The sequence below is a fragment of the Electrophorus electricus genome, chromosome 26 (assembly GCF_013358815.1).
Source record: "Electrophorus electricus isolate fEleEle1 chromosome 26, fEleEle1.pri, whole genome shotgun sequence".
Classification (NCBI taxonomy): domain Eukaryota; kingdom Metazoa; phylum Chordata; class Actinopteri; order Gymnotiformes; family Gymnotidae; genus Electrophorus; species Electrophorus electricus.
Window position 1 is genome coordinate 3,831,780 of NC_049560.1, and position 13,688 is coordinate 3,845,467.

The 13,688-nt window shown below is 39.4% G+C and overlaps 1 protein-coding gene across 1 annotated transcript; it reads right to left on the minus strand.

Annotated features, from left to right (window-relative positions):
- Positions 1-81: 81 nt before the first annotated feature.
- Positions 82-8,229, minus strand: LOC113576206. Its single transcript, XM_027008170.2, has 11 exons — positions 8,007-8,229; positions 7,418-7,568; positions 7,009-7,150; positions 5,515-5,754; positions 5,246-5,390; positions 4,785-4,819; positions 3,550-3,607; positions 3,311-3,461; positions 3,081-3,219; positions 2,716-2,979; positions 82-2,591 (listed from the first exon to the last, which is right to left on the minus strand). Exons 1-11 carry the CDS (start codon positions 8,062-8,064, stop codon positions 2,433-2,435), a joined length of 1,542 nt encoding a protein of 513 aa, XP_026863971.2. The 5' UTR covers positions 8,065-8,229; the 3' UTR covers positions 82-2,432.
- Between the last annotated feature and the right edge of the window lie 5,459 nt (positions 8,230-13,688).

A 13,688-nucleotide genomic window follows, 5' to 3' on the forward strand; every position in this document is an offset into this window, starting at 1 on the left:
CTAAAATCTAAAGCATTCTTTAGTTTGACCCTGCAACGTGTTGTATAAAATGTGCTAGGATATAGTATTGCAGAAATTCTACAACATAAATGGCGCTTATTTACAAGAGGCAGCCACTTGTGCACAAGTGGTGAGTTGCAACATGCCTATTTGGGGACCACAGGTTGTAACCTCTTTTTGTTCACAGAGCAGGTGTTGGCTGAATACTGTTCATAAATGGATATTATAAGGTGTTTAGTTGTGTGATTTGCCTCCTTTAGGCATCAGAATAATGTGCCATTATGTACCAGAATAATGTGCCATTATTCTACAAGCTCTTGTTCACACTGCAAGAATGTTGAATCATGCTTGCAGAGGTGCACTGAGTCAAGATGGATAAGTATTAACCCGCAGTCCTATTGGAGTTAAAGCAGACTGTTATCACCACACTAGTTTTAATTAGCGTGCCTATGGAGAAGTTTTTGCTGGTGTTACTCCATAATTAGTGTCATTTGTAAATGCGTTGTTATTCATCACTGGTTTCTTCTGTTCTCAACCAGTGTAGACTTAACAGAAGCCAGACTGTGTCAGATAAAACCAGATTATGTAAACACTCCATCATTAATAACTGAATTTTACTTTGTGATTTGACATTATTTCTGAATATAAAAATGGCCCCAAAATACTTAAGTCTCATCTGGTCTTAGTCTTTGTAGTTGTCTGAGATATAGGATAGGCAGTCCTAATGTTTTAGACGCTTGCGTATGTGCATTATAAAATGTTATCAAAGAAGTGTGGCAGTAGCATTACCATGCTTATGACTAGTGTCCTTTGTAGCTATCTAGTATCAAGTCTTCCTATTAGAGCTCATGTGGCCCTGTGCGTGCACGTGTGTGATATAATCCTACATGAAAGCAGTGCTCAAAGGTCAAGTGCTTTGTTTCAGCCATCACAGGCATTGTATAAACATTTGTGATGATATACACTATGTGGACATCCCTTGTTGGTTTTTAATTCAGTAGTTTCAGCCACACACAGTCTTAATAGGTGTATGTAGTAAAGGACATAGTCATGCAAGCTGCATAGACAAACACTGGCAGTAAAATGGGTCACTCTACTGAAGAGCTCAGTAGTTTTAATTGCATCTTTGTCACAAGTCAATTTGTGAAACGTTTGCACATGCTGCTATTGCAGAATGAAAGTCTGTTTGCAAAACAATGACTCAGCCACAAAGCAGCAGACAGCATAAACTCACAGGGGGGAGATGAGTGCAGCACCGTGCACCATGAAAAAATGGCTTATCTGTTGCATCACTTTGAGTTTCAAATTACCCCCGGAAGCAACATTACAAGAACTGTCAGGAGTCTCATATAACGGGCTTCCATGGCCAAGAAGCTGCACAATGCCAAGCTTCTGCTGGAGTGGGGTAAATCATACCGTCACTAAACCATCTCTGGAGCGATGAGGCATACTTCACAATCTGGTAGTCTGCTGGACAGTCTGGGTTGGGTAAATGGCGGAGACTGATATCAGCAAAGGGTAATGCTACAGCATACAAAGATATTTTCAAATAATTCCCACTTTGTTGCAGCAGCCTGGGAAAGGACATTTCCTGTAACAGTGTTAGTGTACCCCTGAATGAAGCAAGTACCACAAAGACATGGTTTGACATGGTGTGTAGGAACTCCAGCAGCCTTTATCTCAACCCCATTGAGATGAACTGGGAAGTTGATTGCAAGCCAGGCTTTCTTGTCCAACGTCAGTGCTGGACCTCACAAATGCTCTTTTGATTTGAATGGGCACAAGGTCTCACATGCACCCTCCAAAATCTTGTGGAAATCCATTCCAGAGAGGAGGCTGGACAAACGTGGAGCCTACTTCATATTAATGCACATGGTTTTGGAATGGGATGTCCAACAAGCTCATATAGCACGTGGTTTGTACGTCTAACCATATAGTGTAGATTAATTTTCTTCATAGTAGTTGTTTTGTTTTGGGGTTAGTGTGTTCTGCAGTAAGGGAAAGCCTGTGCTGTGCACATTTAATAGCCTTTCTCATACTCATAAAAGCAGCAAAAGTGATTCATGTGGTGATATGGTGTGTTTATTGTGGGTTTCTTTCACAATTCCGAAGTATTGTTTTAAGTTTCGGTTTCCATCAGGCTGCATAAGATGACTGAGTAAATTGAATTTGATCAATGTTGAATTTTCATTAAGCCTGACCATATTATTAATAATCTACATTAAATTGATGTTCTTGATATACTTGTAACACAATATTACTCTCCCTCTACTACGTTTTCAGTACCGGAGAGGATTCTGACTGAATATTTCTACCTTTACGACAAACTCAAAGAACTGACATGTTTTGATTGTGTACCTTTATTTTGGACTTATACATTTGTAAACAACAATGACATAAAATTAGGCAAAGCAACACGAAGGGAAAACCCCTTAAACTCTTTGCCCAATAATTTTTTTAATCCAGTCTCTGTACTTTGAAATCTCAGTATAGACGTTTGGCAGATTTGGATAGTCACAATTTCGCTTAAAGTTGAAGGAGACGATGCCCACTGCTACATTATTACACACCAGCGGCCCACCAGAGTCTCCCTGCAAGGAAATGAGGGATATCAGAGGAAAAATAGAATCAGTTTCATGGCCTGGTGCTTGAAAGTGTTGCAGGAGAACATTGTATCACCTGTTGAGGAGAAATATCGTGGGTTTATCACTCTACCTGGCATGCTCCGCTTTTGGTTTTGTAACCACCTGCACACAGTGCTGCGGCTGGGAGTTCAACATTCATGTCTCTCCACTTCTTCTGGCAGAGTTTTAAATCTACAGTCCGCACGTCAGTCATGCGAAGGTCATCCACTGTGTTTTGAGTTTCTGTTTTGCCCCATCCTGCAATCAGACACTTTGTGTTGGCTTTGACTTGTTTGTCCTTGCTCGGGATTTGGATGATCTTCACGTTTTTATTCCTTGCGATGGTCTTGGAAAGCTTGAAGTGTTTGTGATGGAAAGAACACACATTCTCAGATTTCTGCTGTGCTACTGATTGAGTATATTCTTAATGTACTGACTTTAAGAGCAAAACCATACCTTTAGAAGCATAATGTCCCCACCAGTTTTGGGATTATCATATGATGGGTATATGTAGCTCTTCTTCACTGTATATCTTTGCAGATTTTCAGCCAGCGCTTTTATGTTTTTAGCACCGAGGACCACGCTCATGTTGCCACTTTCCATTTCAGAGTAAAAGGAGCATTTCATGATTAGCAAAAATCAAAGAGCAACACAATCCTGCTTACCAACAGAAGGAGAATGCCTACCTCTTGTTACAGTGGGCAGCAGTAAGGACATGGCGGGAGTCGATGACAAATCCTCCGCAAATGTGTTTCCTGTTGAGCTGCACCGATGCCATGAACTGCAGTGTGTTCTTCTTGGCTTTTACCCCATGAATGATACTCCCGCCATACGTGGCTGAAGAAAGAAGTGTTCAGTCAAGCCTGCTTCTGCCAGAAACTGCCCAGAGTATATTTCAGCCTTAAGCTGCGGACCGAGGGCTTACCGTTATATGCGAGGGAGCTCAGAGCGGCAGCTAGCAGAAGTCTGTGCATTGCTCTCATCTTGCCAGTAAAACAGATTCAGAGACCACCCTGGTTAGTTATATATGCTTCAGGACCTGCTCATTGTGGTTTTCACTTTTAAGCAATGATGCACCCACCTCTTTTTCACAAAGGGCACAGTGCATGCGAACCCTGACAGTGGATACTGGTCTATTATCACTCAAACCAACAACAGTAACAATTGTAACACTCCAGAATGTATAAAATGGCACTTATGCACTGTGTTATTCTATATTAGCGGAGCAAAAGTAACGTATGTTCTGTGCTGCATTTTATGTCTTCAAAAGTTTCCACACCTTCCAGAAAGTGTGCATGATTTAATTGGATAACTGAATAGGACCAAAAAAAAAAAAAAAATCCCAACAAAAAAAAAAGTGAAGTCATGAAAGAATTCACCTATCAGTCATACTAGATACACCTGCTTATTGTGATGAAGGTATGGTCACCTTTTCCTTTTGCCAACTTGTGTCTTTTGTCGTTAATCATTGACGGTTGAAATCACATGTGGAAGTAGTGGTGTGGGGGACGGGATGGGCCCAGGTGAACCGGCAGGTGATTCGGTTGGATTGTACCTGTGTATGATTATCAGAAGCTTGTTTATTTCAGCTTCTCCTTCAGCAGCTCACTGAATATTGAATGAGAGACACCTGGTGGGTTTTTTTTTTTTTGTTTTTTTGGGGGGGGAATAATTTTACCTCTGTATCCCGCATCCTGTCTCCCTGCTGACCATAAGATCTACTCCAATATGTGTCTGCATATATATGTTTTTACCAGGATGTCATAAATGCATCTGGAAATACCACAAGCATTCACAAATTTACAAAAGAATGCTTTTTCAGTGATGTTCCATAAAATTAAACTTCTATAAGCAAATAGGCGCATGCCTAACAGTTGACTGTATAAGGAGTTCATAGGCCTATTTTTAAAATTATTATTATATTTTATTCTTCTGTACATTTTTTTTGTGTGGGGTATATATTATGGCTAAACTTCAATTAAATTATTTTCAACTACGGCTTGAAAAGTGTATCTTTTATTGCATCTACAATATCATTATTACAGCTGTGTCATTCTCATGCAAAAAGCCGTTACTACTGATTCACTGAGGCCAGTTTTCTGCACAGCGCTGAGTAATATTTTCCTACCACACTCTTTTTGCTCAGTGACGGAGGCTTACCGTAAACATCTCGCCTCTGCTAAGACACTCAAACCCTAGACCACCAACAGGGAAAGAAGCAGTCCTGTAATGCAAAGGCCTGACTGAACCACATGCTTCTTTTATCAAGCATAAGCAGCCACTCTTCAAGAGAGGAACCTTTTCTGATGTCATGACATGTTAAAAAAGCAAAGTTAATATGGTCTCAGTCAAGAAATGCATGCAATTTTGTACAAATAGCATGTTAAGTGTTTTAAGGCTCTTTCCAATTTAGTCTGGGACAACCCTTAATGAAATTGGCCTCTGGTATAGTTACTTCTAAAATTTGCACAGCAGAAGATGGAGGTCAGAGAAAATGTTTAGAAAATACCTAGTCGGGGTAATGCTAAACTGACTCCAACACACACTTTTTTATATTTAGAAAAATGACTACAACAAATGCCGGATAATGCAAAAATATTTATTAAGTGCTCAATTTATGCTTTTTAAAAGAGCTTTAATCCAAGGCAGAAATTTGGAAATCTGGGTGTAGACATTCAACCTGGACTGGGCTGTACACTTTCCTATATAGAAAGAAACGATGCCAACTGCAGTATTCTTACACACCAAAGGACCCCCAGAGTCTCCCTGTAAAACAACGCGTACATGTTACAGCCATGTTCCTTCTCTCGTACAGCCTATGCGTGAAGTATTCTTTGCATGTGAAACTTTAGGTAAGGTACACTGATGCTTGAGTAATATTATCTCAGACCTGACAAAATCCTTCAGGACCTCCAGCACACAGCATGCTGGAGGATGGGCGGGTCCATTGCTGACATATCTTTTTGTCAAGGACGCTGACATTTGCCTCCAGCAGACATACACTGACAGGGCCCTTGTCTGCTTGTCTCCCCCAGCCAGCCACACTGCACGCCTTGGCCTTGACAGCTGCCTCTTTCTTTGGTATGGAGATCCAGTTGACTCTCTTGCTCTTTTTAGCTTTTTTGTTTAGCTGTGGTAACACTGACTTGATTAATGATTCATATATAATCATTTGGTGATTGTTTAATTATCTGTATAATCACATTTCAGATAACAATTGTTCTACTTACTATTGCAACATATATGTATATATATCACACACACACACACACTATATATATATATATATATATATATATATATATATATATATATGTAGGGGTGGGATTTTAACGCGTTAATTTCGATTAATTAATTACAGGAAAAATAACGAATTAAAAAATTTAACGCATTTTAATCACACTTTTGCACCGTGGAACGTTTCTCAGTGCACGAGTTCCAGGCATACAGATTATATTGACACACAATGTGACGAGCATGATGGAGACGATGAAAGAGGCTACGCTGGTGGATGGGAAATTTAAATACAAGAACCTTCCAGATGGAAGTACAAACAAAAATGTTGTTATTTGCACTTTTGCTCCTGCTTATCACAGGAGCACTTCCACCCTTCGTTACCACCTCAACGCAAAACATGTTGGGGCATGCGCGCAGGTCAGTAATGTTAACTTAGCTGCTAAATGTGATAGTTTTCCTAGTACGAGCAAACGGTGTCGCCAGTCAACACTCGACCACATGTCGGGGTTCACATTCGGAAACAAAATGTCAAAGTCTACGTCAGACAAATTGACCAATTCACTGGCGAGAAGGATTGCTGTGGACTGTAGACCGCGCTCTGTGGTCGAAGATAAAGGGTTACAAGAGACGCTGCAAATTGCGTCAGCTGATGCAAGTTACGAACTGCCGTCCAGAAAGACGATATCGAAAAAAATCCAGCAGCTGTATGATGAGGAACGGGAAGTAAAACGGGTTATTGTGAAGATTAATTCGATTAATTAATTACAAATCTTCTAATTAATTAGATTAATTTTTTTAATCGAGTCCCACCCCTAATATATATATATATATATATATATATATATATATATATATATATATATATATATTGTGTGTGTGTGTTATTTAAACTGGCAACACACTTCAGTAAGATCTGACAATTTCAGGTTTATCTGACTTACAATATGATCAGAATTTCAGTCATATTGTGAGCCAGTAGCATCACTTTTAAAGCACACAGTGTTCTACCATAACGTCTGTGCAACAGGATGGCTTAATAGTAACTGGATGTAGATAGCTACTGCAAACGTTCACAATTTTAATAAATGACTCATACTTTTACATACTTAACAGAGCCAGAAGAATACTCTTATGTTGGGTGGTTTACCTGTAGCAGCATGATGTCACCGGAAAGCGTGTTTGAGTTGTACATTGGATGGACATGGTAGAACTTGACTGTCATATGGACCAGAGCAGGGTCTTTCTTGGACAAATCATGAGCACCAAGCACGACCGTTAGCTTCTTCTCCCTGTTCGAAAAAGCATGTGAGTAACGGAACTCCTTCTCAGTATATGACATCTTTATGCACATGCAATCTATTCCTGAGATAGCATGAAGTATGCTTTGTAGTACGTTTGTGAAACGCCACATCATAAGTATCCATGACTAATTCAGTGACTGTTCAATTAGAATTGACATTAGCAATCCTGTCATTTCGAAAGTAGCCCCGCTGAGACCCCTTTCTCGGAAATCACTGGTCTGTCCATTACAGACTCTTGATGAGAGAAGTGCTTACCCTTTCCAGCAGTGTGCAGCTGTCATGACGAAGTGTTCAGACACGAGGAAGCCACCGCAGATGTGTTGCCCATCTTTTTGAACAGAAACCATGTAGGGTCTGGAGTGGGGTTTAGCCTCTGTGCCGTTCACTATGCCCACGTCCAAATACGCTGTTCCAAATGGAAGACGGATGAAAGGAAAGCAATGGTTCTTATTTTCTACTGTAGTAACACTTTTGAGCGTTTACTAGAAAATAATACTGTTCAGTAAAAAACTCAGTAAAATGACATATTCCCGAACATTGAATGACATTGTTGAAAGTCAGACTGTCAAAACACAGAGAAAGTGGAAAATTGTTATTTCATTAACAAATAAATAGGAATATTTAACCTTGATTTATTTAATTCTCTATTCTGCATTTATCTATAACAGATTTTGCATGTCCAATGTCCTCAAAGCTTCCATATATTAGTACTTTCTATATAAGCTTAACTTTTTCCATTTTTTCCCCCTAATTCCTACCATTTCTATAACCCAAATTCAGTCGCATATGATATGTGGGACCGACGGTTTCCAAGAACGTGTCAGTGAGATCAGATCAACCTTACCAGAGAGTGCCAGGTATGGTGACAGAGCAGCCAGCAACAGCTGGGTCATAACAGCCATGGCGGAACAGGGGTAGAGGTTCTTCTCTTTAGAGTGGAAGGGGGTTAAGCTCAACACAGTCAAGCCTGGTCCTCATATAGTGGGAAGGTGTTGCTGTCACTGCAGAAATTGAGGTCTTGGGGTCTTTTGCACAGGAGGACTCATTTCCTTTCATTGTTCTGCAGAAGTAGAAATTATGACGAGTTAAATGGCTCAGGACCAGTGGCTACTGAGAAAGACGGAGAACGAATAAATATGATTAATTAGATATAGATATCTGTAAATTGTTTTGTTAAGTTTTGTTCATAGCAGGTGCTGTGCTTTGAGTGGTGATTGTTGTTGTGATAGCTGCCAAAAGTGCAGTGTCTCTAGATTTCATACACATTCTCATTCCAACCACATGTGATTGATAGAGACCAGGGTTATTGTCTTGTTTTGTTCCCAAGGTCCAGCATGACACCTTGGGTTATTTGTTTTATAATGGGAATGAACAAGGCCAAAGATTAGGCTATCATTTGCCCAATGCATATTCATTAAGTAAACCAAAACTGACCAGACAGCAAAATAACATGCAGTAGTATATTTTTTACTTTATTTCATTGCCCAGGACCGTGAGGACAGCAAGAATCAAAGTGCCCAAAATATACACACACTCAGCACGATATGCACATACAGCAAAGAACACCGCAGTAAACGGTTGATGAGCCTGGTGATGAATAGCCACAAATTAGAAAACCACCATCCTCCCAGTTCCAGAAAGGGGGCCCCTGCAGTGGTTGAAGTTTAGAGACAGAGAAAAAGATCAATTACCACTTTGACTGCCTGTCATTTTGAGATTGAAGACTGAAACAGAAACTAGTTTAATGTTTGTTTATTGTTTGTTTATTTATTTATCAGAGACAATGCACATTCATAAGTTTAATGTTTACTGACAAATGTCAGTGTTTACAATAGGACATAACTAGACTAGACAGGTGCTTACTACAAGACATGGCTAGACAGTATGGAACAACGGTTGGTTGTTGTTACCATATGTCCTTTCACAGTACACAGATACTGCTGAGTGTATAGTGTTCCCTACCAACAGTGCTGCTTGGCCTGATATATTTTACAGTTGTATTCTTTACATGAACTAATTTTAACTATTTTTAACTATTTTTCTTATGTATTTGCACATGATGCATTAATGGCAAGATTTTTTAAATGACAGAACACAAGGTTTACTAATACATTATTTCAAAAAATTGCAATAAACAAATTTTTTTAAAAATGCCACAAAGATCCTCCAAAGGCATACTGCAAGAAACATGAAAATGAAAAATTATTAGTATAAAATTATTATTATTATTATTGTAGTTTGATTTCATATATTAAAGAGTATGAGAAATAGGAGCAGCTCTGCTGTGTGTGACACTTCCCATGGAGGTGAGGTAAAGCCGCACACAGCAGCAGAGAGGTGAGCCTGTGTGGAAGACAAGTGTTCACTCTCAGAGGGGAAGTTGAGACAGCAAGATTCTCGTCCTCAAACACCACACACTTCCTGTCTAGAGTGTCTGACTTTAGCAAATGGTTTAATTGGCCAAAGATTCTTAGTAATGTATTGACTTTTTTGGCAGCATCAGAAACAGAATGGCCTGAATCACACTGAATCTCCAGTTTTATTCTTGTGGTTAGTAAACCGTTCAGGATGTTGGTGTATCACACGTGCTTTGAAAAGTCATTCTTTATTATGCTAGAACATGTTTTGTTTTCCACACTAAACCATTTATGAGTATCAAGGCTGTCAGTACATCTCACGCTGAAGTGTTTGATAATCTGATTTGTAATATTCAAACAGATGACATTGGTTGCTGGCATTCTTCCATGTAGCAGAGACATAAAAAGGCCCATATTTCAAAGATGTATTTTCACTCCCTGACTGACTCACTAGTTATTCACCACCAATGAAAAGATTCACATGTAAGAGGGAGTTTGCCACATCTGTGTAGTGGCTAGCTGTGGTACAGACATGGAGACAGCAATAAACATCTCAATGTCTGTGAAAAATGATAACCATTTTCCCATTATTCATATAATTAAGTATTTATACAGGCAGATTACATCCATGAATGAGCATTCTCCACTAGTGGCTTTGTTGAACATATCTAGGTTAACATTGTACTGTAGCATGTTCAGAATTACATTAATAATGATTATTGTTCTTATTTTTCCAACTAATGATACATTTTACTTTGTCCAGCACTGAAAAAAAAAAAAAAATTTGCTGCTGAGAAGTTGTGAGCACAAGTCACTATTAGCAAGCCAACACACATATTTATGTAACGTATGATCTGGACTTAGGCAAATGCAGTTAGTAGTCTGTTACCATTCTTCCAATGCACTGTTCATTCTTCCACTGCACTGCACTGGCAAGAAATTAAGATAGCTTTGGAAACCTTTTCAGAATAGTGAAATGTAAGCATAAGTATCCCATTTGTATGTAAAGACAAGACACAAGCAAAATAACTCTGAAAGTGTTTTTGTTAATATTTAAATGCTGAAGCATCTTAAGTGGTTTTGCCCTGATTATGCAAGGCCTACAGAGATATGTGGTTCTCAATCAGGAATCTAGTAATCTGCATAAATATGTGTGCTTGTGTGTGTCCCTTTGTTTGTGTGCGTGTTTTTGTTTGTTTTGTGCTAAAGGCAAAATAAATAAATAAATATATATATATATATATATATATATATATATATATATATATATATATATATATATATATATATATATATATATATATATATAAGGGACTGAAAAATATAATTTTAAGAATTGTTTTAAGAAATTTTTGTTATGTGTATGATTAAGTGAGATACTGTCACTTCCTGGAAAACATCTGGTAACGATCTTCACCAAAGCTGAATTCTCTTGAAGTGTTACCTCTGAACTGGGCAGTTGTAGCTCAGTGGTTAAGGTACTAGACTTGTAATCAGAAGGTTGGTTCAAGTCCCACCACAGCCAAGTGGCCTCTGTTGGGCCCCTGAGTAAGGCCCTTAACCCCCAATTGCTCAAGTTGTACTCAGACATAATTGTAATTCAATTTGGATAAAAGTGTCAGCTGAATGCTGTAAGTGTAACTGATTGTGACTAACTGATTCACCATCCTGACTGGGACTGACCTTAAACAATATGCCTGATATTAAATGTTATGTTTTTTGTAATAAAAAATAGGTTTGGTTACAGGTTTTGCTTACAGATGTTAAAAGCATTCAACATAAGTGACTTAAGACATGGTTATAACTGACATATGCACTCAATACAACGCACTGCAACACACCAGTAAATACAACGCACTGCAACACACCAGTAAATACATGGCCCCAGAGCTTAGCTACATTGCATGTCAATGCAATAATAAATAACTGACACTGTGTTAATTTACCATTACATAGCAACAGTCAACACATTCAGAGACATTGATTGAAATTACTAACCATGTGGACACTTTTCCTTTTTATTTTCTAATGTAGTTAAGCTTCTCTAATTGTATGGGACTGCATATCTTGTGTGATGCAGAATTCCCCAGAACAGGAAGTATAGACTCTTCTCTTGCAAAAGCACCTGATCAGTTCCATATGTAGCAAGCTTCACAGACTCTAATAAAAATGACCAAGCTTCAAAAATAAACTTATTTACAAAATAAATATATTAAAATATTGGGGGTTTTTGGTTGTTTTTTTTTTTTCCACCAAACAGAGACCCAGCAGATGTGTTCTTTTCTGAGCAGTCTACACATATGCATCCACAGGATTTGTCACACAGTTCTACAGTCTGCTGGGAGAATGAACTCAGACGTGGAGAAGTAGAAGGAGGGCGCGAGGTGCAGCAGATGAATAATACTGGAGGAGAGCACCTGTGGGCTTTATATAGGGAGAAGGAACAAGTGAACGCAATCAGAACTCAGTTTCAGTAAATACTAACACATATTTCTGTCTGCTGCCTGTTATCTTCTGCTGTTTAGCACATCCGTGCATCTCTAGCCCTGTCTTTGTTTCCACACTTCTATCAGTTCACCACCGTAACAATGCCCAAGAGCAACACACCGTCATGCTTGAAGTACTGTCCTGCAGCTGTGACATAGCTGGGGGATGAAGAGCTTCGAAAGGCGTCCAAAGAACCTCACCGGCTCCTCCCTCCCAGCTCAGTCGACCTTTTCCAGTTTGCCTACATGCCCAGCAGAGGTGCTGATGTCACCATCTCCTGCCTGCTGCATTCCACCTTATCCCAACAGGACAAGGGCAGAGGATGACTACAACTTTTAATACTATCGTTCCCATTCTGGTCACTAAAATAAGATGCCTCAGGCTGTCGCTCTGCAAATGGGTTCTCGACCCCCTCACTCGCTGACCACACCCAGTAGAGGTAAGAGAACAGAGACCATATGTCAGGTCCTTTCCCTCTAACAGCGGTGGCCTCCAAGGCTGTGTCCTGGGCTCCCTGCCATTTTCAATCCATACCCACGGCAACATCTTCAACTTTATCATCAATTTCACTGATGACACAGTGGTGATTGGTCCGATAACAGACAGTGATGAACAGGCCTGTTTGGATCAGGCAGATGCCCTAGGTCAGGGGCCCCTGGCTAATAATCCTGTACCGGATGGCATTCTATACATGTGCAGTTCGGAGTATTCTGATGGGTAACGTCCTTCATTACCTGGTATGGCAACTGCTCCATCCAAGACCTCCAAGCCGTGCAGAGGATGATACGTTCAGCTGAACATATCATTAGACCATCACTTCCGTTCCTGCAGGACACGTACATCGAGTCAGGTCGGGAGCCTTGGGAATCATCAAGGGCACTTCCCAACCCTGTCATGTACTGCTGAGGTCAAATGGATCACATTAAATGTGCTGGGAGGAGCTTAAACCCACAGGCTAACCGAGATTCTGAGCTCTCACTAAACGGACTCCCACGGCTTGCGCGTATATCACATGATCATCTATTATTCTACTACAGAATTTATACATATAACATAAAAGCAACAGGTAGTTGCTCATGTGGACCCAGAGCTTCTACACTACAAGTCAGTACAATAGTAATTACCTGATTGTGAAAGACACAATGAAATTATTGTCACATAGCAACCTTCAACACTTGCAGAGACTTTTTCGGAAATGATTAACAATGTGGAGGAATTTCCTTTTTATTTTCTAATCTAGCCAAGGTTCTCTAACAGTTTTTATACTGAAGTGCAGATATCTAAGCTGATTCTTGAATAATATATAAAAATCCCCTCTAAGAGATTTGTCTCTTGACAAAAGTCATGTCTGATCAGTTACATGTGTATCAAACATTTTCATGTCACATGTCTAACAAAAGTAGCAAAATATAGGTTTCTTATATAACTAGCTTCCAAAATTAGCTAGCCAATGGTATTGTCATTACTTTGACAGCTTCTATATAGGAAAAGTTAAAATTATGAGAAGTTAAAGTGAAAAACAAAAATGACTTTATTCATCGTGTGCTATTACTTTTCTATCCTCTGTCAGAGAAGGATGGGTCACCTTTCTGAGCTTCGCGTCTTCTCGAAGGAATATTTCCTTGTCAAGGTCACCTTGGCTTCCTCAATATTGGACTGGAATGAATATACTAAAACAAAAA